This window comes from Gymnoscopelus microlampas (assembly GCF_963454915.1).
Source record: "Gymnoscopelus microlampas genome assembly, chromosome: 5".
Lineage (NCBI taxonomy): Eukaryota > Metazoa > Chordata > Actinopteri > Myctophiformes > Myctophidae > Gymnoscopelus > Gymnoscopelus microlampas.
Genome location: NC_139942.1, coordinates 43,495,219 through 43,522,416, shown reverse-complemented (window position 1 = coordinate 43,522,416; position 27,198 = coordinate 43,495,219). Strand labels below are relative to the sequence as shown.

The 27,198-nt window shown below is 41.7% G+C and overlaps 4 protein-coding genes across 8 annotated transcripts in view; all 4 read right to left on the bottom strand.

Moving 5' to 3' along the window:
• Positions 1-27,198, bottom strand: part of LOC311046444 (uncharacterized protein) — a 57,572-nt gene that overhangs the window by 1,655 nt on the left and 28,719 nt on the right. The window lies entirely within an intron of this gene.
• Positions 7-6,730, bottom strand: LOC311046447 (uncharacterized protein). 3 transcript variants are annotated; one of them, XR_014600881.1, is made up of 9 exons: positions 6,592-6,730; positions 5,304-5,635; positions 3,796-3,895; positions 3,404-3,604; positions 3,104-3,230; positions 2,764-2,947; positions 1,536-1,682; positions 1,259-1,345; positions 7-524 (listed from the first exon to the last, which is right to left on the bottom strand). XR_014600881.1 is itself a non-coding variant. In XM_084058751.1 (9 exons), the coding sequence occupies exons 2-9, from the start codon at positions 5,580-5,582 to the stop codon at positions 66-68; spliced, it is 1,566 nt and encodes a 521-aa protein (XP_083914877.1). In that variant the 5' UTR covers positions 5,583-5,635; positions 6,592-6,730; the 3' UTR covers positions 7-65. The 3 variants fall into 3 exon arrangements, 2 of the variants coding, with proteins under 2 accessions (XP_083914877.1, XP_083914878.1); XM_084058751.1 differs by having other exon boundaries at positions 3,104-3,212; XM_084058752.1 differs by lacking the exons at positions 5,304-5,635; positions 6,592-6,730 and having other exon boundaries at positions 3,104-3,212; positions 3,796-4,095.
• LOC311046440 (uncharacterized protein) lies at positions 7,809-15,628 on the bottom strand. The gene is made up of 10 exons (XM_084058741.1): positions 15,221-15,628; positions 14,068-14,194; positions 13,137-13,265; positions 12,661-12,823; positions 12,096-12,294; positions 10,355-11,387; positions 9,907-10,072; positions 9,278-9,759; positions 8,978-9,168; positions 7,809-8,848 (listed from the first exon to the last, which is right to left on the bottom strand). Exons 1-10 carry the CDS (start codon positions 15,587-15,589, stop codon positions 8,657-8,659), a joined length of 3,051 nt encoding a protein of 1,016 aa, XP_083914867.1. The 5' UTR covers positions 15,590-15,628; the 3' UTR covers positions 7,809-8,656.
• Positions 16,358-26,984, bottom strand: LOC311046438 (uncharacterized protein). 3 transcript variants are annotated; one of them, XM_084058737.1, is made up of 8 exons: positions 26,478-26,984; positions 23,916-24,563; positions 23,541-23,631; positions 22,288-22,418; positions 20,953-21,145; positions 19,655-19,823; positions 19,287-19,485; positions 16,358-18,332 (listed from the first exon to the last, which is right to left on the bottom strand). In XM_084058737.1, exons 1-8 carry the CDS (start codon positions 26,799-26,801, stop codon positions 16,983-16,985), a joined length of 3,105 nt encoding a protein of 1,034 aa, XP_083914863.1. In that variant the 5' UTR covers positions 26,802-26,984; the 3' UTR covers positions 16,358-16,982. The 3 variants fall into 3 exon arrangements, with proteins under 3 accessions (XP_083914863.1, XP_083914865.1, XP_083914864.1); XM_084058739.1 differs by lacking the exon at positions 26,478-26,984 and adding an exon at positions 25,515-25,596; XM_084058738.1 differs by lacking the exon at positions 26,478-26,984 and adding an exon at positions 25,422-25,577.

The following is a 27,198-nucleotide window of genomic DNA, read 5'->3' as shown; positions in this document are numbered from 1 at the left end:
GAAGGTTGAGCAGCAGTACTTACACACATGCTTGTAGCCATCCTGGTGGGTCTTGCTGTGAATTTTTAGATTAACCTCACAGAAATATCTCTTGCCACACACAATACAAGAACAGGGCTTTTTGTACTCACATGTGTGAGCCTGACTGAAGAAAAACATTCCGCATTCAGGACAGAGCTGGCGGAGTTTCTCATGTTTCTCATCTGTATCCGACTCACTGTTGCTACTGTGGTTCTCTGGGGATCCCAATTGTCTGAATTGTGATCTCGACTATCCATCTCACCATTTTCTCCTTCATCTGGAAGCTCATCGTCTATATTGTGGTGCTCCAGGGGATCCAAAATGTGACAATAACTGTGGTCATCCACCTCCTCATTTTGTCCTTCATCTGAGGAGTCTGAATTATGTCCTCCCTCATCCACCTCCCTTGATCCTTCATCACTTAAACCAATAATTTCAGTAATGGCAGTAGCAGAATTCTCTGGATCATTGGTGGAGCTGAAAGCGTCACCCGAAGTCACTGACTGTGGAGAAAGATGGAGAAGAGATGAGCAGAAACGTCTGCACTTGGGAGTGATTCTCTTATTGTTACATTTCTATTGACAGGGCAAACGTTTAGGGGCTGTATGCATTTCCAGTGGGTAGGTGATAAATAAAGCCATCAGTATTGTTCCATGATCAGATACTATTCTATATATGATTATATCTCTGTGTATATTTATAAATAGAGAGAGAGATACAGACACACACTGTGTATGTACACACACACACACACACACACACACACACACACACACACACACACACACACACACACACACACACACACACACACACACACACACACACACACACACACACACACACACACTCTAGCCGCCTTGCCTACTGGGTGTGTGCACAAAATTAGCTGATGGACGGACAGACTCGCAGGACTGAAAACATAATCCCTCGCCTTAGGCCTGGACGGGATAAAACTGCTATACACAGTACACTGTAGTCTTCAGTGCCCAGATACAGGAAAAAACACTCTACCCTTTATACCCTTCATACCCTTAATTGACCAGGGGTCCATTCTCTGTCCACTCCTTTTTGCCATCTACACTTAGTAAAACAAATAGCTGATCGACAAGCTCACATCATGCTGTACTGCAACACGTTGCTAATTTTGGCGAAATGTTTGCCTATTTCTGCGGCATATTCGCCTATAATGATATGCCCAGAACAGGGATGCTAGGGTTCATGTGGTTAAGATTACCTTTACAGAGTGGAACCCACAAACACAGCTCTGCAGTCCCTCACTCAGGATTGTCTGTCCACTCAGCAGACCTGCACACTTCTCAATCTGTATGAAATCAAAATTAGACCCACATTTACTGAGAAATTGAAAATATCTTGTGACAGAGACCACTTGGTCTCTGGGGCTAAAACAATCTATGTAACATGGATGAGGGGATGAGTGCTGTATCAAGGAACTGTATCACTGACTGATCACCCTGTATAATATAATTAAAAAAAAACATAAACAACTTTACTTTTAGATAAAGACTGTGCCACTTTGGCTGCTTTGAGGATGGCCTGTTCCCAACTTCAGAGGGCCAAACCCCTGAGGCAGCAAAGGTCCTCAGCCTTGACATCCACACATCAGCTCCAATGGTCTTGTATAGTCTTTTAGAAGCCATCTGCAACATTATGACATTTACAACAGGTTTAGTTAGGCTAGCCAGCATATAATGCAGTTATGTAATGCAGGTAAGCCATTTGTTTGTTATGCTTTGTTGATGAGCCAAAGTGATGTTTTTTTCCCGCTTGCCATAATGCCATGCCATGCTACAGAGCTAGAAGCAGTAGTAGCAAATAGCTAGTAAATTAATTGAATCAAATACCACCGAAGTGGAAAAAGCGGCACTCCAAAGTAAAGGATGCAAGACTGGATCAGATACACATTCTCATTTATTGGGAACGCTTACGCGTTTCGGCCTCAGCATTCCTCGGAGCAGATTTAAAAATCAAAAAATGTTAATCTGCTTAAATTTTAATCTTATAGTACTCACTGCCTAAACAAAAGTCATCCAGAGGAGGCGCACCTGCTCTTTTACTTAGAAAGTCATAGTATCAATTGCTCTTACAATATTGTACTTCATTGTGTGAAGTACAAAAAAATAAATAAATAACAATATTATATATAAATATATGTGTGTGTGTGTGTGTGTGTGTGTGTGTGTGTGTGTGTGTGTGTGTGTGTGTGTGTGTGTGTGTGTGTGTGTGTGTGTGTGTGTGTTACAGTCATTTGAAAAAGAAGCGCTCGCTTTCTTCAAGTTCACTTCCGTGTCTCGGAGGTATCGAGACTAGAGGGGACAATGATTTACGATTCTGTTCCTATCGAGACATAACTCGGACGGCGGCGTCGGCTGAAGGTGACTTCGCAACGCTCGGCACGGTGACTCGCTCGCCTAAGCTCGCTCGGCGTTGCCTCTCGTGGCTCAAGTCACCTTCAGACGGCACGCCTCTATCGGTGAAAACGAGTGCACCTTTTTTCAATCTGACTGGTTTTCCAATCATACTGTCACACAGACACACACACACACGCACACGCACCCACACACACACACACACACACACACACACACACACACACACACACACACACACACACACACACACACACACACACACACACACACACACACACACACACACACACACACACACACAGAAGTTTATATCAGGACATAATGGACGCACAACTAGCTATTTAAATACCTTCTCTGCTTGCGGACTCCTCCACTTTCTGCTGAAGGAGCATTGGGGGCACAGCTGAACAACAAGCAGGAGGGTCCCTCTTGTTGTCTTCTGGACTTCACACAGGGAGCCGCACATTGGACACTCTTTAAACAGTTGGAGGAGGCTGTCTTCACGGACAACATATCTAGGGACATCGGCATTTCTGCTCAAGGGATAGGAGAGAAAGAGGGATATGAAACACTAAACAAATGATGTCATCAAAATCCAAAAGTGACTGTTATATCAGTACTATTATATTATAGTACTCTACTAGTGCTATTCAACTGGCCATTACTGTTAAGCATTGGAGCTGACTTACGATAGCGTGACCTCAATGGAGTCTCCATCATATTCATCATCATCATCTAGTGTCAGCCTGCGTCTTTTAGAGGGTTCAAATGACTCTGTGTCTGTGTATGTCTGAGTATCTAATTAGAAAATATAGCCTGGTTAAAGAAGAGGAGTTATATTATAAATATAAAAGCTTCAGATGGATAAAATGCATATAGCTACCAAAATGACACATTAAAAGAATAGTTATTCAGAGCAGCAGACAACAGAAATAACTAGAATACACATTTCGTAGCTAAATTACTGGAAATATTACATTTTTACAAACCTTGATTTCTGAGGTAAGTTTCAGTGACCTCAATGGAGTCACCATCATCATCATCATCATCATCTAGCGTCAGCCGGCGTTTTTTAGAGGGTTGAAAGGACTCTGGGACTGGGTATATTGAAGTGAGGAGTGAAGGCGGTCTGTTCCAGTGGACTGGTGTACCAACGCCAACACTCTCAGGACGCAGTCTTGTCTGAGTGGCTAATTAGAAAACATAGCCTGTTAAAGAAGATGATACCTAACAATAACTACAAAAGCTTTAGATGGCTAAAATTCCTACAGCTACCAAAATGACACATGAAAAGAACGGATATTCTGACCAACAGACCATAGAAATTACTAGAATACACACTTATTTGCTAAATTACCGGAAATTTACATTTTTCACCAACCTTTACTCCTGAAGTAAGTGTTCTTAATCTGGCACTGGGTGCCAACAGATTTCTTCTGTGGGGGGTCAGTCTGGCAACCTATGTTCCTGGTAATTGTACACTGCAAAAAAATAAACATACTATCCTAAGAACAAATTTGAATGTGTCGGGATGGTCTCTCATTTGATTGAAAAATCTAGCTAATGTCTAGGATTAACACTGAACCCTGTAAGCTAAACACTTTTCTTTTAGCAGGGACATACACAATCACATGAACTAAAATCTCTATTCTGTGATGTAAATATGTCAGCTTTAACCAAAAGGAGATCTACATTATGTATACCAAGGAGGTATCCCCGGCAGGAGAGCTCACAGGCAGGGAAAAAGTACAGACAATCAATGCACGTCTCTGCCAGCTTGCTTGTAAACGATCTATACATTTTAGGTAGGAAATAGGCCATGCAGTTGCTCAATCTTGATTAATTTCAAATCTACAACTACTAATTTAAATCTTGGGATCGAGAACCTAATGTACCAACACAATGAGCAATTGAAGTCGGTTTTGGATGATATTTTAATCGAGTTATGGCCATCTGAAGTGTTAAACAATGCGGTAACACTGCTGTAGTGCCCAATATGTGTGCAATGTAGGTTTTTTGGTTCAGAGAGAATAACACCTGGGTATTTCAGGAGAGACTACCCAAATAAAATATACTGGAGCACTCCACTGGTCTGCACATATTTTTCAGGGATGACTGACGAAAAAGAAGGGGGAAAAAGGCGTTTATTTTTTTGTAACTATTCTCATGCCAGACCCCGGAACAACGATTGTGTTTGGTTAGAATTGGAGCAACAGTGTGTCTGTGGCCCCTGGTGTGACTATTGTCACTTCGGATTGGAGCAATAGCATGCCTGTGGGGCCCCTGGGGGGCACATGTGATGATATTCTGATGGCAGACCTCTGAACAGTGTTTGTGCCAAGTTTGGTGTGGATCAGAGCAACGGTGCAATTTTAATATAGGATAGATACAAGATTTAGCGAACAGTGAAGGGTTTTTATTAGCACAAATTGGCGGGAGACGGTTGAATCACCCTGCACTCTAGTGGATGGAATGGTTGAACCTCAATATAATTAGACAAAGTACGCAGCCAACTTAAGACAAGTATGTGAGGAAATATGTGTGCATTATTTGGAAATTAGAACATAAGAGACATTATCCGACGATTAATAATCCATTCTGAGTATATATGGACTATTAACAGTTATCTGGATTGGTTCTAATTTGTAAGAAATAAAGTATTTGGGGTATTTATCCTATGGGGTTGTGAAAATGCCATGATTTTGAGAATGGTGGAAATTTAAAGACCCCATCACATGGCTAGCAATCATGCTATTTGCCCGTTTAGTGGCAGTATTTTGAGCCAGCCCACATCTCTGGTTGCTGGCTAAAAACATGAAAAGGACGAATTATTCCATATTTCATAACCACTGAAAGTACATTTAGCTACTGAAACATTAAATTACTTACTTTTATGTTAGGAGACTCGCCTACAGTATATAATGAAGGAATAGGGTTTTCTGACAGTAAAAGGCAGCTTGCCAGTCCTGCTGTGAACATTCCCTTATTGGTGAAACAGTCATCTATAAAATGCCTGTCACATAACCTAGAGTTATCAAAAATTATCCCTTCATCAAAATGAATAAACTCCAGCCATTTTCTTCTCAACCATGGTTTAGACTCCTTAGGAGGAAAGGGGAAAAGAGTGTTGGAGTTTCCACAACCAAAAACGCAGCGTCGAGGACCCATAACTGCTGGAAATCGTTTCCTCCTGTCACCTGTGTGGTTGACTCTGCAGCTGTCTGGAATGACAGAAATGAGTGTGTGACATAGAAATTCTATACAATTATTTAATTGGACCCAAAATTAGTATTTGACCCCTAGGTCATAAACCTTTTTTTTTTTTCGGGGAAAAAAAAAACTATTACATCTATTCTATTACAATTCTATTATTCTATCTATTACAGCTACCAAAAAATAATAATACTTATCATAGCACAAGTTCAGCACCGACATACATGATAAACAAACATTGTTTGTGATGTCATGGGGGGTCTTTAAGATGTATTTTCTCTGACAGCTTGGTACACAGCTGAAATATGTGCAAATTACTACTAGCTCTGAAATGTTCACATGGGCACATGTACATCCAAGGCTCTATGTGTAAAACGTTTTAAATCTAACACCTATTGATTAGCTGCAGCTTTTGTTGCTGCCATATTTTGATGCTCAGTAAAACAATGAAATTTCAATGGCTGTCCTGTTTCTAAATTCAGTTGAATTCCATTGTGTGTTTTTTGTTTTGTTGTTTTAGGGTTAGGGTGTTTCCGTAGGCTTTGGGTTGCATAGTGGTTCTATAAGTCAGTGCATTATTAGCCATGGATCAAGAAGACTGTCATAGGCCTAGATGTATTTTATCGATTTTGACATTTGCAGATACGAAAGAAAGTAAGTCAGACTTGATAAAATGGTAACCGGAAAACTCGGTTCTTATATTCTTGTATTTGTTTTACTGAGGCCAGTGCATTATATTTAGTAAATGGTTTCAGAGTTACGACGTGTGAATGCGTAAAGAAAGCTATAATAAAAAGAATATGTAGCTACTTTTGAATACTTATACATTTATACTCCTCCAGACAGCAGGCCTACTATTCAAGTCAAATAAAAAAAACTTCTGTTATGTTACCTGGCTGCAGTCTTCACATAGTGCTGAATGGCAAAAGAAACACGTGCACATTGTTTTTAAATACTAACTGACCTCTCTCTTGGTGTCCAGTCCAGCTGTGTGCCCCGCAGACAGACACAAAGGTTAACACTCACGGGGACGTTGCTACAGTAGATAGTATGGCTTCAGCGATACATTTGCTTTGCCGTTTACATTTTTATATAACTCTCATGGTTTGCTGTCTGGAGTAAGTTAGCCTGGGCATCGTTCCTTTTCGGGTATATGATCCGGTCGGGAAAAAAAGAGAAAAGCGACCGGATCGCGACAAACCGGAAAGACGTCTCACCCCAAAATAGGTCCGTCCTATAAAATCCTTGATACGGCGTAGTTTAGCTTATTTTTTAAATATAAATGTGAGTGTACTTTCCGGAGACTATTTAGCGTCTGTATTATCCATATTATCACACGGGGAAATTCTATTCCATTTAAATAGGGATTGGGGAACCAAAACAAAGCGGCACCGCAAAACCGGATCGCGACAATCCGGAAAGAGGATTCTTTTTTCTTTTTTCTTTTTCAGTAGGCGTGGCCTAGACCGGATCATATGGGCCTTCAGTAACGAATACCAGGCTTTCCTCCGAGGTGGAAAGACTGGTGATGCGAGGTTAGGAGTAAGTACGGAAACGATATTCTTCTTTTTGGTGCTTTAATATAGCAGTTGGCATCATCTTTTGCATTATACCGCCACCTTCTGTTCAGATTGGAGCACTTACTTAACATCTGTCCCACAAGCAGTGGTGTTACGTAACTTAAGTACATTAACTCGAGTACTGTACTTACAATTTTGAGTTTTTTTTTTTTTTTAAACTTACTGGAGTATTTCCATTTTTCAGTACTTTTACTTCTACTCCACTAGCCTACATCTCAGAGGCAATTATTGTACTTTTACTCCACTACAATTATTTGAAAACGTAACGTTAACGTTACTTCGTACATTTTGATTATTATTACAAAACATTACCCACTTTAGCCCTATATATATTTAGTCCGTTTGAAAATAGCCAATCTGCGAGCTCGCAATGCGTTGGGGCGTCCACAATATACATGCCAAATGTGAAGTCGATTTGTTATCATGAAAAGCAGATACACACAAGCAAATGTAGACTGACAGACATTAGTTTGTTGTGAAAGAGTCGAAATAAAAAATATCATCCATCTATAAATTCAACAAATCATTTCAACCACAGTCATCATAGAGGAACGGCAATACGTTTTTTTTTTTTTTTCACCAGTGATCACTCTCTCAACCCTTCTAATTTCAATGGTTCAGAATCTGTTTTATTGTCACATCGCAGGTTTACAGGTGTTCGTTGGTTGTAGGAAAGAAATAAATAAGAAAGAAATGAAGAAAGGGGAGGCAGGGAGTTGAAAAGCAAGGAGAAAAACTGAAAAAGAAACATGTTAAACATGTCCAATAAGGTCCGTTATTTGGTCCAGAATTCCTTTACGGTTTACACAGTATGCAAGGTAGGTAGGTATAGAGATAACAGTGAAACCAATCAAAATAGACTTTCTTGAATATCCTGAAGATTAACTATCCATTTTGGGACCCCCTTAAACCTCTCAAACCAGCTCAGTGGCATTGTGGTTAGAGTGTACGCCCTGAGATTGGGAGGTCGGGGTTTGATTCCCTGGACACCCTGCTTGGCACACAGCATCAAGGATTGGATTGTGGGAAGTCCCTACGACATGCTAGCGTCATGCCCAGGGGGTGTACTTTACATCAAGCCGCCTCATGCTATAGAAACAGGAGATAGGCTCCTGCCCTATAGGCCACGCAGGGCTTACCTCTCAAGTACCCCTGGAGGTCCCCGGACATCATGTTATATATACAAAAAAAAAGATTAACAGGACATCTTTCTCTGTCCTTCTTTATAGGATTGGGCCCCACCCTTTTTGGGTCTCCATCCCGCTGGGTCAAAATCAGTCACTGTCATGCTCTTGCTCCTCACCTGTTGTCCTGACCTGTCGGTCTCTTTAATTGGTCCGCATCATCCGAGGTGATCACCGCATTTCTATTTGGCCTTCCCCTACGTCTGCCTGAGGCCCTATAATAGTTTTTTTTTTCTCTTCCTTCTCCTCCTCCTCCTCATCAGGGTTACACATTACATTTGCTTCCAAAACGGTCGATTAGTCCTTGGCGCAGTGCCAGTGCTGGCTTGTTGTCCTCAGCTTCAATAGGTGGATCAAGTGGCATGTCGATGGGTGGGGGCATTGCGTCTGGAAGGGGTACACCATGCCGATTCGCAATGTTATGTAGAACACAGCAGGCCATGGTTATCTTGCATACCTGTTATAGTAAATGGGAGCAAATTAATAGACTGCACAAAACATGTACTGTTATAGCATATGCCTACTGTTTTCAGGTCTTCGTCTATAATGTGGAGGTTATATACTAATATACATTTGTATTTCATACCTTATCGGGTTTATAAAGGAGCTTTCCTCCTGCCAGGTCCAGGCACAGCCAGCGGCCTTTCAGCACCCCGATAGTGCGCTCTACAATTGCGTGTGTGCGGACAAGGCTGTCATTATAGGCCCGCTCCTGTTGGGTCCGGGGCGTGTTCAGGGGTGTCATCAGCCAGGTACTTAAGGCATAGCCTTTATCACCTATGGTAGAGATAGGCTAATAGTTAGCCATACGATCCTGTGAATTGAATTTCCATGTAGCCAAGTGAGGGGGAAAAGGCACCAAATAAGCAATTGGCAAAACACTCACCAATGAGCCATGCGTCTCCAGCAGCCTCCTGTGCAAGACGCATGCCCACACTGCTATTTTGTAGGATGAACGAGTCGTGGCTGTCGCCTCCCCAACGGGAAACTGCATTAATTATGTTCATGTCTGCATCACAAATGATTTGCACATTGATTGAATGATACCCTTTGCGGTTTAAATATGGAGACGGTTGGGGAGATGGCGCTATGATGCGCACATGCGTACAATCTATTGCTCCGATTGTGTTAGGAAAGCCAGCTATGTGAAAAAAGTTCTGCTTTATTTCTTGCTGTTGTTCAGCAGTATGTGGAAATTGTATATATTGTGGTGCCAGGCGGATGATGCCATCCAGCACCTTTGGAAGCGTGCGGCTGATGGATGCCTGGGATATGTTGGACTTGTCAGCTACCGCCCTCTGGAACGTCCCGGTGGCGAGGAAACCCAAACTACACAAAACCTGGATGTGTGCGGGGATGGGATGAGACCTGTAATAATAATGATAATAGGCTTCAATTTTATATGCAACGCACTTTACATTTGAAACAAATCTCAAACTGCTGCACAGCATAAATAGGCCAAAAGAATCCAATTGAAAACATAGAAATGAAATTCAAAACATGTTTAATTTGAACCTGTTTGTTTGTCTGGTCAGCTGTGGCTCCAGTGCAATGCAGAGCTCGACCAGACTGTGCCTCGGTAAACGGAATTGGCACTGTAGCCATTCGTCGCTTTCCTCAAACATATTCTCACGGTCCCTGAAGACGCGCTCTCTTCTCATGGCTCGGTTGGCAGAATGATCTAACAACAGTAATTATGCCATAAGGTTTGAACAAACTGGTCATGATTAGCGGCTATTTGTTTTTATTTTCATTCATTTTCATTTTATATTTTACAAATGTTGGCCATTGAACATCCTTTTTGTAATTAGTGCAGTTTACAAACTAATTCACACCACTGGAATTGATTTAGCATGGACCTAATGACATATTCACAAGCTTTGGTCGCATAAGTCATGCCTCCGAGCAGACGAGACAAAGAGCGGCCCTCCCACAAAAATAGATTGATGAATCAGACACCTACTTTGTTCAGCCTCCTCAGCATCAACAGCACTGCTTTCCATTTCATTCGTCTCATCTTTTTCTGCTTCAGACTCATTCCTACTGGTCTTCTCCATTTGAACTTTCATCCCTGGGTCAGGGACTTGTCCATGATAACGCTGGATGTGACTCTTCAGGCGAACATTGCGATTAAAGGACTTGTCACAGTGCTGACATTGATGGGGTTTCTCTCCTGTGTGGACACGCATGTGAGATTTGAGTTGGCTTGACTGGGTGAATGAGCGCTGGCACACCTCACATATAAACTGCTTTGCTTTTGTGTGCACAACTACATGCGTCTGCATTTTATGGTTATCTGAAAACTCCATGTTGCATACGACACATATTGTGGGGCCTCTGTGACTCAGCAGGTGGTCACGGCGCTCCCGCATCTTGGCAAACACCTCTGGACAGTCAGGACATTGATAGGGCTTCTCTGCAGTTTGATGCCTCTGCTCGTGTGTAAGTTTGTCATGCCTCGTTCTGAAGGTTGAGAAGCAGTAATTGCACACATGCTCGTAGCCATCCTCGTGGATCTTGTTGTGAGATTTTAGCCTAAACTCATATAAATATCTCTTGCCACACACAACACAAGAATAGGGCTTTTTGTACTCACATGTGTGAGCCTTCTGATTCTGACTGTGGAAAAACGTTCCGCATTCAGGACAGAGCTGGCGGAGATTCTCATGTTTCTCAATGGTATCTGACTCACTGTTGCTATCTGGGGGGTCCCAATCGCTGTCTGAATTGTGATCTCCACCGTCCACCTCGCCATTTTGTCCTTCATCTGGAAGCTCGTCGTCTATATTGTGGTGCTCCAGTGGGTCCCAATCACTGTCTGAATTATGTTCTTCCTCATCCACCTCACCAGACCCTTCATTCGAGGAATCAACCTCACTAGACCCTTCATTCGAGGAATCATTTTCATCACTAAAACCAATAATTTCAGTAAAGGCAGCAGCAGCAGAACTCTCTGGACCATTGGTGCAGCTGCGAGGGTAATCCGAGGGCACTGCCTGTAAAAGATAGATGAAGAATTTTAAATGACCAGTAATTTCTGCAGATGAAACTTTTCATTTTTAATGGTAGAATTACCAATGGGTGGTATGAGCCAAATGCTGTAGGTTTACTATTGGCAGGGCAAAACTTTAGGGGCTGCATGCCACTCTGGTGGGTAAATATTGGTAAGTGCCAAACATAGGCGTTAATATTGCTGTATCCATTATCAAATGTCTTGTGGTTTAAAATCAAAGGACCGTCTTTCACTTTACCAGCCTCTTCCTGCCTTGCTTTTGTGCACTGACCAAATCATTCATATTATTAAAGACTGCATATATCACTTCATACATGTTTACATGTATTCATTGCTGTTGTGGGTAGAGGGGATATCTTGTGTCATATGATGTCAACATCTCAATGATATTGGGTATACTGTATGCATATTACTACTATGGACATAACATGCTGTAAGGCTTGGAAACGGTGGCACTCAGACTGACGAAAAGACATGAGACCAAAGAGGACGTCTCTGGATGCTGTGAGAGAGGACATGCAGGTGGCTGGAGTGACCGAGGAAGACACAGACTGTGGCGACCCCTGAGGGGAATTAGCCAAATTAATAAGGAGGAAATTCTACAAGCTCACAGCGTTTTGCAGTGTTACGCATTGTGAGCTTGTACAGTAGATCTATTTTTGGTGTGCGACTAGTCACACTAGTTAAATACCTTCTCTGTTTGCCGACTCCTCCAGTTTCTGTTGAAGTGGCATTGGGGACACAGCTGATAAACGGTCAGGAAGGTCCCTCTTGTTGTCGTCTGGACTTTGCACATGGAGCAGCACAGTGGACACTCTTCAAACAGCTGGAGTAGACAGTCTTCATCCACAATGTATTTAGGGACATCATTTATGGAGGGTGAGGCTTGTCTGCTCAGGAGAGAAAAAGGGAAAAGGGCGACACAAAACACTAAACAATTGATGTCAACAACATCAGAAGTGGCTGTTAAGGTAGCTGCATACTCCACCAGAACGGAACTGACGTCTGCAAATGGCAATTCATACTGCCACAGACGGCTAGTCACAACATCTCAGCGGCGCAGAACACCCGAAAACAGTTGATAGACAACCCACCCGAAGTCATATTGTAGTCTGCAGCCAGCCGAACCACACACATTTCACCTGTTCTGGTATAGTATGCATTAGACTTTAGACTATACTTGTACTATTATCCTATAATACTAGTGCTAATTAAATGGCCATTATCATTATCAATTTGCTTTGGAGATGACTTACGATAGTGTTGATTCTGTCAAGACAGAGTGAGCAGGGATGAAATCAATGGAGTCTCCAACATCTCCATCATCAAGTAGTCTCAGCCGTATAACTTTAGAGGATTGACAGGGCTTCAGGATCGTTGAGCTGATTGGGCTTTTCCAGTGGATTGAGGTCTGAGAACCTAATTGGAAAAAAATATTACTTTAAACCTGGCGTACCTAATTTGGGCATTCATTTCTTTTCACAATTTTGTATTTCTTTTTGGACTACTATCCAATCTACAAGCTCACATCGCATCGTGACACGTTGTGAACTTACAGATTGGCTATTTTCTGTGCGACACCATCATATGACGAAGTATAAAACAGGGCCAACGTGATTAAAGAAAACTTGATGGGTCATGACAAACTATAGAAAGCTTTAGATGGCTAAAAGACATGCCATTATAACACGTGAAAATTATGACTTTACTAGAAACATTACATTTGACAAACCTTGACTTCGATACACTCGGGTGTTCTTGGAGAACTGGGTGCCAAAAAAAATCTTCATTTGGGGTTCTGTCTTGATGATCAGCTGGGTGCCAAGTCTGTCAACAGATTTCTGGCGGTCAGTCTGGCAACCTATGCACAAATAGAAGTCATGGGTTGGAACACTGAATAGGCTACCTTTCATGCTTTTAAGTGTCATAATTGTTTTTAACTTGCAGGTTAAAACCTACAATTCATTTTTAATTTGCAAAAAAAAACCCTACTCTTCATAAATATGTAGTAAACATTGTTGGCATTTAATTACATTTCCCCCCCCCCCCCCCCCCCCAACATGACGCATGGAAATTCCTTTTCACCTTAGAAAAAAGCAGGAGTAAGGGCTTATTATATTGGTAAGTTAAAGATATGACATTTAGCCTACGCTTAGTTTTGTTACCCTCTCAGCCAGCCCGCTGCTATCCGACGGTCACTATCGACGCTAGGGATGTCACGATTATGACATTTTACTTGATGTTTAATAGTCACACAAATAATTGAGACTAACGAACGATTTAATTGTGTTTTTGGAACATTGGAACATTATGAATAACAAATTAAATTTCTGTTTGCCCTTTAGGCTTTGTAATATAAAAATTGCACAGGGCAGATATGAAAAATAACTTGAACATACAAATACATTACTGACATATTTAATAATTTTATACTCTCCAAAAAATGTAGAAGATAATATTTTTTATAAATAATAATAAGAAATAGCGGAAATAGCTGATTTACAAGCTTACAGATCTTCTATTTCTGCTTTTTTCTAATTTTGAGGATTATGCTTAATTGCCAATATCTCAAAACCTCCCTACACCTTTCGACCCGATGCGACAGCGAACACACCACCCATTCAAAAGCAGATTTTCGGCTACAGACGCTTTCCAACACTTACCGCCGCCGACATCAGTTTGGTGGGGGGACACCTGAAGAGAGGGTTCAGACGACTGAACAGTAACTTCCTCCTCCTCCTTCATAGGCTCATCTGCTACATCGGGAGTCGCACAGTCGCTTTGAGGTGTCTGTTGTAAAAAAAAGAAAAGAAAATAGCATGTAAACATTCAATGTTCAAGGTGTTTATCGTCACTTGTGGTTCCCAAAGTGGGGTCCAGCCAGGGACCCTCAGGGGTCTTTGAGGGGGTTCCAGGAGGTCCCCTGGCCATCAAAATGAGAAACAGTTTTATTTCACTATTATTTGACCTGCTATAAGCTAACCCAATGGGAGAATGTATAGGAATGACCATAGGCTCCACTCTATCCACTGTTATCTCCCCACAGTAATATTATAGAGTTGTAGAATTATGTACTAAATCAAATATAGCAAAATGTCCGCCCATCCCACTAGAATGAGTAAGAAATGCCACTTGACATTTTTCAAATCAGCCTCATGGTGGCGCTATAACAGGCCAATTCGCGCTTTTACCTATAACTGCACCGATCAGTGTGAAACTTTGCACGCACACTCTAGAGGCCAAGGAAAAACCTCTGCCCTGCATATTACACATCTGTCTTTTATAGCACCACCAGGCGGCCGATTTCTGTAAAACACATTTTTGGAGATTACTTTTTTTACTCATATTTCATCCAAATGTCACACAAATCGTACACATGATCTCTATAGTCATGTGATCAAGACGGATCCGTTTGATTTTTCATATTCCCTAAGATTGACATCTTAAGTTTGCAGGAGTGGCCCGTTTTGAACAAAATGCCTCAAAGCATGAACACAGCGTCCGATTGCAGTGAAACTTTGCACGCACATTCGCACTATGTTGAGGAACAAATGCCACCCTTTTAGCACCTGACCGTAGCTATGTTCCATAGCCTGTCAGGAGTTCTAAGGGGAACGAGAGAGAACTCCTGACATGCTATGGAACAGAGCTAGCTGTAGTATACAACCCTCGTAGACGTATTTATGATTCTGACGTTTTCAGATTGAACACAGAGCTAACCTGACCTGGCGGAGACCTGTGCTCCGAGGAGCACCTTAGTTTCTCTCTTCTTCTTTTTTTTTAATCAAATGGGTTCCAATCACAGATTGCACTTACCTGAGACAGAGTCAGACCAAGTTTATGAACGGCTGCAGAGGATCTTGTACGTCCAGTAGAGGCTTGACTCTGACCAGGTGACTGGATAAAAGGCACAGCATTTGGTGAAAGCCTCACAGACGCCAGAGCTCTGAATCCCAGCCTGTGCTCCATCAGATCCCCGGGCATGTAGTCCTCATCTCTGAAGTGGGCTCCACAGATCACAGAGTGTTTGTCTTGCACCGACGACGCGGTGAAACGAGCCCTTTTCACCTGGACAAACCTCACCCACGACCTGAAAGCTTTACTGCCTTTCTTTGGAAACGCGTGTACTTTGTGCCCAGCAAGGCTGGAATTGGTACAGCCAGCACAAACACAGGTCTTAACCATGTTTTAAACTTACACGACGAGAAGTTAACGTTGTTGTTGTTCTAGACTTCCTGTGTTGTGTTGCCAGATTGTTCTAGAGAAATAAGCAACAAGCTATGAAAACAATCCCAAAATAAGCTATTTTCAGAGGAGAATCTTGAAAAAAAATAAGTGAAAATGTAGGAATATGTATCAGAATGTTGGGTCTACAAATACATATTAATTTGGGGGTCCTTGACATGAAAATGTTTAAGAACCACTGGTTTAAACAAAATGATAGGAATCAAGCCCAAAATAAGCAACTACACTTTAGAAACAAGCCCCAAAAAAACGCTATCAATATAATGTTTACAAGCAACTTTACTGAAATTTTAAGCCCAAAGTCACTTATAATATAAGCTGACATGGCAACACAGCTGCACACACGCTGTAGACAAGTCAACGAGTGAAACCCGGATATAGTGACAAGAGGACCGACTACTGCTCCTGCTTGCTTGAGCAGGTCAGAGCGCCCTCTGCTGGCCCATAACTCTATGATGCTACCCAGCTAGTAAAATCCATAGTTAAAAATAAGGTAAAATCACATGTCGAGAGTTGTGTTCCAAAAGAATACATCCGCTGGGAATCTATCCACTGTTTAACTCAACACATTGAATGTTGTGATTGAGTGTTCATGATTTGTGAGATATTTTATTTTCACGCACACACACACACACACATCAAAAGGTCAGTCACACTCAGGGATTTAGGAAATGTATAGATACTTTTATTTCAATCTCTTCTTCCAGAACAAACAAATCATTTCAACCTCACCGTCATCAGGAACAGCAAGGACACCCAATTTGACATGCATTGGGTCATGGATCCCTGCTTGATAGGTTTCATATTTCTGGGACCCCAATTTACAAGAAAATTGTGTAATAACAGGATTCTGCCGCCATTTGACATTATTCCTGTTTAATTAGCTTTTTGATTATACAGTAAATCTATATACTGTAACTGTCTGATATGGAATTTGCCAGGACACAGGGACATCAAAAAGCCAGTCACAACCAAGGTCAACACACTCTATTCAAAACATGTCAAAGTAGATCCTGTCAAATAGTTTAACGTGCTCTCCCTGACATTTTATTTTATACTCTTCATTTGAATCTCCTCTGTAAGAGCAACAAAATCATTTTAATCAGTCAGCACCAGCAAAAAAATATTTACACCAGTGATTCCCTTTCTAATTTAAAAGGAACTGTTATCTCTATACTTAACTAGGTATAAAGATAATAGTGAAACTGATCAAAATAGCCATTCTTTTATGTTCTCTACTTGTATGTACTTGTACTAATGGTGAGCACTGGGGGTCTCCAGACCCCAAGTTTGAGAACAACTGATTTACAGGACAGCCTTTTTTTCTTGGTTCTCACTTCACTGGTTCAAAATCTAAGTCACTGTTATGCTCTTGCTCCTCGTCTGTTGAGTTTCCCTGGCCTTTCTCATACTCATCACTGATACATAACGGTCTCTCCAATTGGTTCGCGTCATCCAAGGTGATCAATGTATTTTTCTTAGGCCTTCCTCTAGGTCTGCCTGTGGATAACGGTCTCTTCAATTGGTTCGTGTCATCTAAGGTGATCAATGTATTTTTCTTAGGCCTTCCTCTAGGTCTGCCAGTGGACGTATATTTGTATCTCTTTCTTCTTTTTTTCACCTTCTGTAACTCCTCATCATCGGGCTTGTACAATGTGTCACTTTGCTCAGCCTCATCAGCATCAACACCACTGCTTTCCATTTCATCCGTTTTAGCCCCCTCCCCATCAACAGCACTGCTCTCCATTTCATCCGTTTTAGCCCCCTCAGCATCAACAGCACTGCTCTCCATTTCATTTCTTTCATCTTTTTCTACCTCAGACACATTCGTACTTGTCTTCTCTATCTGAATGTTCTCCCCTGGATCAGGGACTTGTCCATGATAACGCTGGATGTGACTCTTCAGGCTAACATTGTGATTAAAGGACTTGTCACAGTGCCGACACTGATAGGGTTTCTCTCCTGTGTGGACACGCATGTGGGATTTGAGGTGGCTTGACTGGGTGAATGAGCGCTGGCACACCTCACATACAAACGGCTTTGCATTTGTGTGCACAACCATATGCCTGTCCAGTGCATTTGGATTGAAAAACTCCATGCTGCATATGTGACAAATGTGTCTTTTGGGGCCTCTGTGACTCAGCAGGTGTACACGGCGCTCTTCGATCTTGGCAAACACCCGTGGACAGTCAGGACATTGATAGGGCTTCTTTCTAGGGGGATGCCTCTGCTCGTGTGCAAGTTTGTCTGGCCTCGTTCTGAAGGTTGAGCAGCAGTACTTACACACATGCTTGTAGCCATCCTCGTGGGTCTTGCTGTGAGCTTTTAGATTATACTCACATAAATATCTCTTGCCGCACACATTACAAGAATAGGGCTTTTTGTTCTCACATGTGTGAGTCTTCTGATTGTAGAAATATTTTCCGCATTCAGGACACAGTTGGCGAAAACACGCATCATATCTGCCATCTGCATCAGACTCACTGCCTGCAAGCTCGCCGTCTCCATTGTGGTGCTCCACGGGATCCCAATCACTGTCTGAATTGCGATCTCCAGCATCCACCTCGCTACTTTGTCCTTCATCCGAGGAGTCATTTTCATCACTAAAACCAATAATTGCAGTAATTGCAGCAGAACTCTCTGGATCACTGGTGCAGCTGCGAATGTCACCCGAGGGCACTGCCTGTAAAAGATAGAGAAGAGATGAGCGGTAATGTCTGCAGTTTGAATGATTTTCTTTGTTCTTTGGTTAGCTTGGTAGTGTAGTTTGTATTTAAGGAAGTTTGGCAGATGTTTTTTAATGGTAGAATGTAATTTGGGTAGAATGAATGGTATTTCATGGAATTAAATGGTAGAATTAAATGGAATTTAATGGTAGAATATATATCTTTTTTTAAATGGTAAAATAATAAATGGATGATATGAGTCAATAATTACCAAATGCTGTAGATTTTCTATTGGCAGGGAAAACTTTAGGGGCTGCATGCCACCCTGGTGGGTAGATAGTGGTAGTTGCCAAACATAGTCAATAATATTGTTGTATATATATATATATTTAATTTATCTATCCACCGCTGTCTGTGTCATTCTCTCCAATGAAAATGTGTTGTGATTTAACGTTAAATCCGTAACTTGTGATCGAGCCGGTGCAGACTGGAAATGGTGTCAAACAAAGCTTCCTTTTTTTTACCCCCAATTTAGTAATTATGCCAATTAATTCCTCCCCACACACATTTGTGTGTTGTCACCTGCTGTTGTATCCTACTGACTCACCTACCAGTGAGGAGAACGTCGTAGAGCTTCCGTCCTACTCCACCCACCCAACACTCCCTGCTGACAAGTGCTGCCCCAGCCGGTAGGAGTATGTGGCTACGTGCAGAGACAAATATCACCCTCCCCGCCCAGCTTCCCCCCCATGAATACGGGCAAATTGGGTTCGTATTAATATAGACACTCAACAAAGCCGGATGAACTGAAGTGGATTCGAACCCTCAGCCTCTGTGGTGGTGGGCAGGCACTTTACCACTGAGCCAACCGAGAGCCTCAAAATCTATTCATCATAAAATATTATTGTTATGTGTTAATGTGTCCAAAGTGGCCACTGATACCCGAAACTACATAGTGCGACTTTAAATACCTTCTCTGTTTGCCGACTCCTCCAGTTTCTGTTGAAGTTGCATTGGGGGCATAGTTGATAAACAGTCAGGACGGTCTCTCTTGTCATCTTCTGGACTTTACACATGGAGCTGCACACTGGACACTCTTCAAACAGTTGGAGGAGACAGTCGTCATCCACAACATATTCAGGGACATCATTTATGGAGGGTGAGGCTTGTCTGCTCAATGGATAGGTGAAAAATGGGGGGGGGGGGGGGGGAGGAAAAGGTGACATTAAACAAATGTCATCAATGCCAGAAGTGACAGTGACAGTCCAGTAACAGTGTTACTACTATATAATAGTTCTATTCAAATATCCATTACTATTATACTTTGGAGCCGACTTACGATAGTGTGGACTCTGTCAAGACAGATTCACCATCATCTAGTGTCAGCCGTCGTCTTTTAGAGGGTTGAAAGGGCTTCCGGAATGTTGAGTTCTGGATTGGAGGTGGTCTTTTCCATTGGAATGGTGTACCAATGCCAACACTCACAGAGAGCACACTTATCTGAGTACCTAATCAGAAAACATTGCCTTTTTAACCACTTTCAACCTGGCTTACCTATTAAAACTTCAAAAACGTTCAAAGAACGTAAACAACAGCCAATCTACAAGCACACATTGCAATGCGTTGTGAGCTTTTAGATTGGTTATTTTCACACTAAACGGTTGTATTTTGTAACGGGGCATAAAGGGATATTTTGCTTTGAAACACTTCTGGGGTCATTTTAACCTTTGCTCTGGCTGTACCACACTCAGATTTTAAGTTGCTTGATTCAATATTTAGATATTCAATATTCATTTGACCAGACACGCCCCTCCTATATCAGAAGACGTGTAAAAAACAACATTCTTACTATATGAAATGTCAACGCAAAGCTATATAATGCATCAGAGAGAATAATACCTGGGCACTTCAGGAGAGACTACCCAAATACAATACTGGAGCACTCGACTGGTCTGGAGTCCAGGAGTCCTGTTTGACTCTGAGGAAGACGCAAGTCGAAACGTCAGTCCCCCCTGCAAAATAATAAATACGTGCAGACCAGTCGAGTGCTCCAGAATTTAATTTGGGTAGTCTCCCCTGAACTGCCCAGGTATTATTCTATCCGATTCAAGTTGTCTCTGTTGAGCACCGACAAGCCCTTCTAACTTCAACTGGCTGAAGCACGCTGGACTTTGTACCTCAGTATACACGGTATATTTGACCAAATTTGTCTATAAAAGAACTGACCAATTTCTCAGTTAGTAGATTGTTTTTTGTAATAAATATGACATGTTTAAGATCAGCAAATACTTAAGAAAGGTTCAATTTAAAGTGTTTTCTCTGAGAAAAAACGTTTTTATTTTTCATTTCCTTCTATAAAGATTAAAATGTACCCGCAATTCTATAACGACCCATATACATTAGGAGGAGGGGGCGTGTCTGTTCCAATGAATATCTAAATATTGAATGAAGCAACTTAAAAACTGTCTGGGATGCACACAAAAGCCCAGGTAGATGTTAAATCAAATGACCCTAGAAGTGTTTTAAAGTTGAATAACCTTTTAAGCGGTTAAATAACACTTGACAAGTCATCATTAACAACTTATACAGATTTGGAAAGCTGTGTGTATCATATATTATGTATTCCATGTGACAAACCTTGGCTTTTGGTGAGTCTCCTGGTCCAGGAGACTTGGGTGCCAAAAGATCTCTTCAGTTGGGGGTCAGCTCTGACGATCTTGTACTGGGTGCCAACAGATTTCTTCAGTCGGAGGTCAGTCTGGCATCCTATCAGTCGGAAGTCGGTCTGGCAACCTATGTCCCTGGAAAGTTTGAACTGCGAAAGAAAATCCTAGGAACAATTTGGAACATGTCAGGGAAGAATATGTTACCTTCTTCTATCATTTGATTGTACAATCCAGAAATGAACACTGAACCCTGCAAGCTGAACACATTTGTTCCTAGCAGGGACAACACAAATTAACTATGATCTCTATTCAATTAAGTAAATGTGTCAGATTTAGCCAAAAGACAATCTGCATAATGTAACTTGCAGTAAATTTGATGGTGGTCTGGTGTCATTTAAGTAATAAACACTATAAGAGTATGTTCATTCGAACTTTATTGTCAGATTAGAAAAACATACACGGTTGTGTTGTATTTTATCAGAAGTGAAAATTAATATAATTAAGTAGCTGGCTGTACTTAATTGAGTAGGTTGATGTGTCTCTAGCAGCGTGCTTTAGGAGAGTATTCTAAGTGAGGTTAGATCATTATAAGTAATAAGAGAGTTCAGGTGGGAAACGGTTAGCAGAACTGGTACTCTGCACCAGTGAGTACAGGCCGAATTCATATCAGCGGGTACCCTCGTTTTGTTGTCGTTTCTTTCATATAAGGATGTAGTAAGCTGGCTTCCTGCACAAATAAGCAGCAGAAGCATTATAAAATGCAGACTTTATCAGCTCAACAGCTGCTAGCATAGCACAAGGTCAGTAATGCTTATAAGGTGTTACCCATTTTGAATAACCACTGATAGTTAACAAATGTGGGTGTCTGCGTCATTGTTTTCAAAAGGTATCTGTCCAATTCCAGAGTTTTCAAAACAAAACAGGGTTAGCAGTGTTTTCAAAACTCTATTTTAGGGGGTCAAAAGTGCCTTTTTAGTGCGGATGTTAAGGTGTAAAGGTAGGGAACGGTATGCATTTTCAAAAACAAAAACATCCTAGTGTTTGTAGACTAAGTCCATCTGTGAATGTATTCGCCTCCGCCTGATTGATTTTTATCAATCAGGCCCCATGTGACATTTGTGAAAATAACGCCATGATTTTGAGAGACCAATGGTTGAAACATAAAGCATACATCTGACTGCTTGTGCTTGAGCGTATGCAAATAACCGTTCCATAAAACAACTTTATCTACATCGTATTGTCTGCTGTTTTCATTTGGTCCGATTAGTAATGCACACAACAAACATTTCAGTGATACGGTACTTACAGCGTGTGCTCTTGACTCCTCGGCAGCGGTCCTCAGAAGCTTGCGGTTCCTAGATGGAACAGCCTCGTCGTTCCGCACCAGCCTAGCCAAAACTCCAGATTTGTCCTGGGCTTTATCGCCGACAGAGTCCTCTGTGGTGGGAATAAACAGACCGGGTTGTTATTAGCCCCCCAAAAAGTAACTAGCCAAGTTAAGGTAGTTATGCGTTGTTCCACTGAACTTATCATGCATTATGACCAGCACTTATAATACGTTATAAGTTGTCATACATGGTTATAAACATTTATAACAAGTGTTGTAAGCGCATTATAATGCATTATAGATGCGATTATAATGCATTATGTACCCAACCTTTAAGTAAAGTGTTACCAATTCATATTATGCATGTGTACTTTGTACAAAAGCACTGCCACAAACACAACCTTTTGTGTGTTTACCATGATTCATATATAATTAATCATCCATTCCAAGGGCAAGTCACAACTCTGGCAAACTCACTAAGCTTGACTTGTAAACCACTGGTTCTCAAAGTGGGGTCTGTGTGGAGTGGGGACAATCAGGGGTCCTTGATGGGGTACCAAAGGGGTCCCCAGGAAAATGAGGAGCAGGTTTAAACGCGCAAGCCCCATTTAATTTTTTTGTTGTTGGAAAATAGCAGATCCACAAGCTCACAACACGTTGCATTGTGATAAGTTGCGAGCTTGAGGATCTGCAAACATTCTCTAACAAAGTCTTTGCAAATGAGGCTCCTAATATAAACCCCTGGAATCGCTTCAAATATGGAACATGGACTACAGTAAAATACCTGTTCCAAGTTTCACTCAGTTTGTCCAGGAGGCCTGTTGTCTACATGTGCATGCATTGTGATGATGCATTGTGATGTTGTCAACGACAGTGAAAATGTCGAGATTGCAACTGCAATCCAAACTCAAACAGGTTTGAGCCTGAAGTTCAGGGACCTGGAGCGGTAGCCCCTCTTCCTACCAGGCATTGGCACGAGTGGGAAACCTTAAATGGTAAAAACAACTGACTGGATCAAGATCGTAAATGCGTTTCTTAGCACAAGTTTAATGAGTGGCTGTAAAATCAATGGTAAAACAATATTTCTGTTGTAGGGCTGGTGCACCTGTAACAACTGCTGACATGCCCATGAAAATGTTGTGTCTGCTGTTGTGTGTACCAACAGACTATGTGTGAGTCTGCCCAACCTTGGTGACAAAATTCTGGTATTGGAAGCAAGAGTGTTGACTCACCAACATCAGAGTCCAATACGGAGGATGAAGAAGAGTCATCAGAGTCAGACGAAGAAGAAGAGTCCTCTCCTGTGATAGTGTCTGTCAGGCACTATTAAAAAACGCAGAACTTACAACCATTACCAACATGCAAAGGTACAAAATAATAACACTTTAACAGAGTTGCTTTTTGAATGTGGTGACACCGCAGTCTAACAATCATTTTGTTTCTTTTAAAGCGTGCCCTTCAAATGTGGGCGGTTCGCTATTTATTTATAGTTCGCGGGGGCTGCCTCTCCATTCCGCCAGGCAGTAAATTCGCGTCACATGGCGCTCCTCAGAGCGGACACAGGCAGCTTTCGCTGGCAGGCAAATACTTTGATGATGAACGCTCACCTGGTTGACCTCGATCACTGCAGGGGCTTGCGCTTGCTGCAGAACACCTGAGTCTGGAGTACCAGAGCTGACATGGACTGTCGGAACGGCATCGTTTTTCAGTCTCAGCCTCGGGGACAAACCAGCTTTCCACTGGTGGTAGTCGGTCGGCAGAAAGTGGATCCCACATATATTGGACTCGCCCGGAATTCCATGAACCCAGTCCGCTCTCTTGATCCGCGCAAAGAGGTCCCACTTACGGGCAAGCTTCTCATTATTCGGCCAAAAGTGCAAAGTAACTCCATCATAGTTGGAGTTACTGCACCCTCCAATAACACACCGCCTTTGCTGTTGAACACCTGTGTCTGTGGCACCAGAGCTGACATTGACCGTTGGCACGGCATCGTTGTTCAGTCTCAGCCTCGAGATCATCCCAGCTTTCCACTGGCCGTAGTTGTCGTAGTCGGTCGGCAGAAAGTGGCTCCCGCATATAATGGACACTCCCGGGATTCCATTTCCCCAATCTGCTCGCTTGATCCGTGCAAAGAGGTCCCACTTACGACCAAGCGTCTCATTTTTGGGCCAACAGTGCAAAGTAACTCCATCATAGTTGGAGTTACTGCACCCTCCAATAGCGCACCGCTTTGGCATGCCTTTAAATAAAAAAGGCTGTTGAAATAAGAAATGATAGCCATTAAATCACATGGATACCACATGAAACTCTGCAACACTCCACTCAACTCATTCTTGAGTTCCATTTTTAAATTTAAATTACACATTTTGAACTTAAACTTTATTTTTTATTAATAAAATGTAAATTTGTCTAATCTGTATGGTACAGTATGTTAATACAAAGTACTCTACCATAATATACAATTGGGTTGGTTGTATTTTGTCTCCCTGCTCTTCTATTGAGATATTTAGATTGTGTCAAGGGTCTCACAAGTTACTTAAGTACAATTGTGTGAGAGGTACTATTTACACTTTTACTTCTACTCCACTACATCTCAGAGGCAAATATTGTACTTTTACTCCACTACAATTATTTGATAACTTAGTTACTAGTTACTTTGTAGATTTTGATTATTATTACAAAACATACATTTCCACTTAAGCCCAATTTAAACGTTGGCTATTTGAAAATAGCAGATCTACAAGCTCACAACGTGTCGCCACGCTGTTGTGAGCTTGTATATCTGCTATTTTCAAAAGATTTTAATACATTTATACATACAGGTACACATGATACTTTGTGAAATGGGACAGTCTGCATAATGAGCACTTTTACTTTTGGTACTTTAAGTATATATTGATGCCGATACCTACCTAGTACTTTTGCTCAAGTAAATTTTGAATTCCATACTTTTAGTTGTAACAGAGTATTTCTATATTCCAGTATAGATACTTTTATTTACTTAAGTAAAACATTCGAGTACTTTTCCCACCACTGCTTGCATCCATTCTGCATGCTGTTAGCATTAGCTAGTGCTAAATGGCAAAAGAAACACAGCACATTGTTTTACATACCTCCCTCAATTGTATTTTTTGTCTCCGACAAACACACGTTTGGAGTACTATAATGAGCCATCATGCAGACACAAAGTGGTAATAAACACTCACGTAAAAGTTTTAAAACTTAGCTGGAGTGTTGTGACATTACAAACTCAAAGCTCCCGCTTTGCAAACTTGAAACTTCTTTAGCACTAGAGGTGAGCGGATACGGAAATGGACTTCAACTTCGGATACGGAAATGGACTTAAATCTCAGTGTTGCCAGATTTTGTGAGAGAAATAAGCAACGAGGTCTAGGAAAACAAGCACAACAGAAGCAACTAGGGCACTATTCAAAAGCACAGAACATACAAACATGAACAACATGCAAAGGTTATGTAGCACTATTGATGACAATTCCAAGTAGAAGCTGTCAGCATAATACGCACATCAGTGTTGATCCAATATAGAGGGGAAAAACGTCTATGACTTGAGTCAACAGGTGACCCAAGGTGGCTGATTTGTATAGAAATACACTTTAGAAGTCGGTAATTATGCGTTTATATATGTAACAGAGTGGTTTACTACCTCAGCCTGATGTCCTGAAAGTCTTATCTCCCCATTGCAATAGGAAGCAATATCTCTTTGGCTTAGTGATTAAGAAGTTGGCTTTCTGCACGGGTGACCCGGGTTCGATTCCCGGGCGTGACTTATATTAACATAACCCCAAGTTATAGGTTCGTTATAGTTACCATTAGGCTCACAACAGCTCTGGTCGTTAGGAAAAGTATGGACCAGAGCTAAGCTCACATTAGTGCTCAAAGCATCCACGGTATCCACCCTTTTGGTGGTATTAAGTGGAAACTAGTACCACAACATAGGCTACATGATGGAACCATTCTTATGCCGTTTACTTCAGCAGTTCATGGAATAATTTATTTTTATTGCATAAGTTGTCAATTGTCATGTCGTGTCGTGTGTTAGCCAGTGTCCAATGCGTAATGTATGCGTAATGTATGCATGTTGCTGTCCAATGCGTAATGTATGCATGTTGGTTATGAAAACAATAAAAATGCATTGATAACACACTCACCCGGTTTGTCTTTCGCAATTGCTGTGTTGTGGCTGATGGAGCACCAGAAAAGCCGACATTGACTGTAGGAACCGCATCCTTCTTCAGTCTCAATCTTGCGGTGAGTCCAGCTTTCCACTGCCCATAGCTATCATAATCGCTCGGAGTAAAGTGGATCCCACATATCGTCGACACGCCCGGGATCCCCTTCGTCCAGTCCGCTCTCTTGATCTGTGCGAAGCTATCCCACATGCGAGCAAGCTTCTCACTCTTAGGCCAAAAGTGCACAGTGACTCCATCATAGTTGGAGTTACTGCACCCTCCAATAACGCAACTCCTGGGCATCTTGTTAGCCTTAAAAAGGCTGCTTTGTTGAGTTTTTTTTTTTATAAAGCTGTTTTTGGTAAAAGAAAACTACACTACTACTACCACCACCACCAACTAACAACTACCGACCAATAACAACACTACTACTACACAACTACTACTACTACTACTACTACCACCACCACCAACTCTGCAACAACTCCTCACTCACTCTGGACCATGTGCAGTGCTCTGCTAGCTTGTATGCTAGAGTTGCAGAAAATGTTCCACCCATATGTGTGACGTCACGGAAGTTGTGCAATTGCCAGTTTCCTGAAGTAAAGCCTCTAGAGGGGGCTCTGTTTATAACTTCAAATGTGTCTATGTCATTTCAACAAAAGTAATCCCCAAAATTAATTTGGACATCCTTAGGGGG

Bases quoted from the DNA above. Each gene is read 5' to 3' on its own strand.
- LOC311046447 (XM_084058751.1), bottom strand. From the start codon at position 5,582: ATGGGTCCTCGACGCTGCGTTTTTGGTTGTGGAAACTCCAACACTCTT. The intron at 2,948-3,103 runs GTAAGTCAGCTC...TCCCTTGAGCAG, and splicing joins TCCATTGAGGTCACGCTATC to AAATGCCGATGTCCCTAGAT. The intron at 1,346-1,535 runs GTAAAGTTGTTT...GATTTCATACAG, and splicing joins GGCACAGTCTTTATCTAAAA to ATTGAGAAGTGTGCAGGTCT.
- LOC311046438 (XM_084058737.1), bottom strand. From the start codon at position 26,801: ATGCCCAGGAGTTGCGTTATTGGAGGGTGCAGTAACTCCAACTATGAT. The intron at 22,419-23,540 runs GTGAGTCAACAC...TTCCCACCACAG, and splicing joins CGTATTGGACTCTGATGTTG to AGGACTCTGTCGGCGATAAA. The intron at 18,333-19,286 runs GTATTTAAAGTC...TATCTTTTACAG, and splicing joins GGAGTCGGCAAACAGAGAAG to GCAGTGCCCTCGGGTGACAT.
- LOC311046440 (XM_084058741.1), bottom strand. From the start codon at position 15,589: ATGGTTAAGACCTGTGTTTGTGCTGGCTGTACCAATTCCAGCCTTGCT. The intron at 12,295-12,660 runs GTAAGTCATCTC...TCTCCTGAGCAG, and splicing joins TTGACAGAATCAACACTATC to ACAAGCCTCACCCTCCATAA. The intron at 8,849-8,977 runs GTATGAAATACA...TTACTATAACAG, and splicing joins TCCTTTATAAACCCGATAAG to GTATGCAAGATAACCATGGC.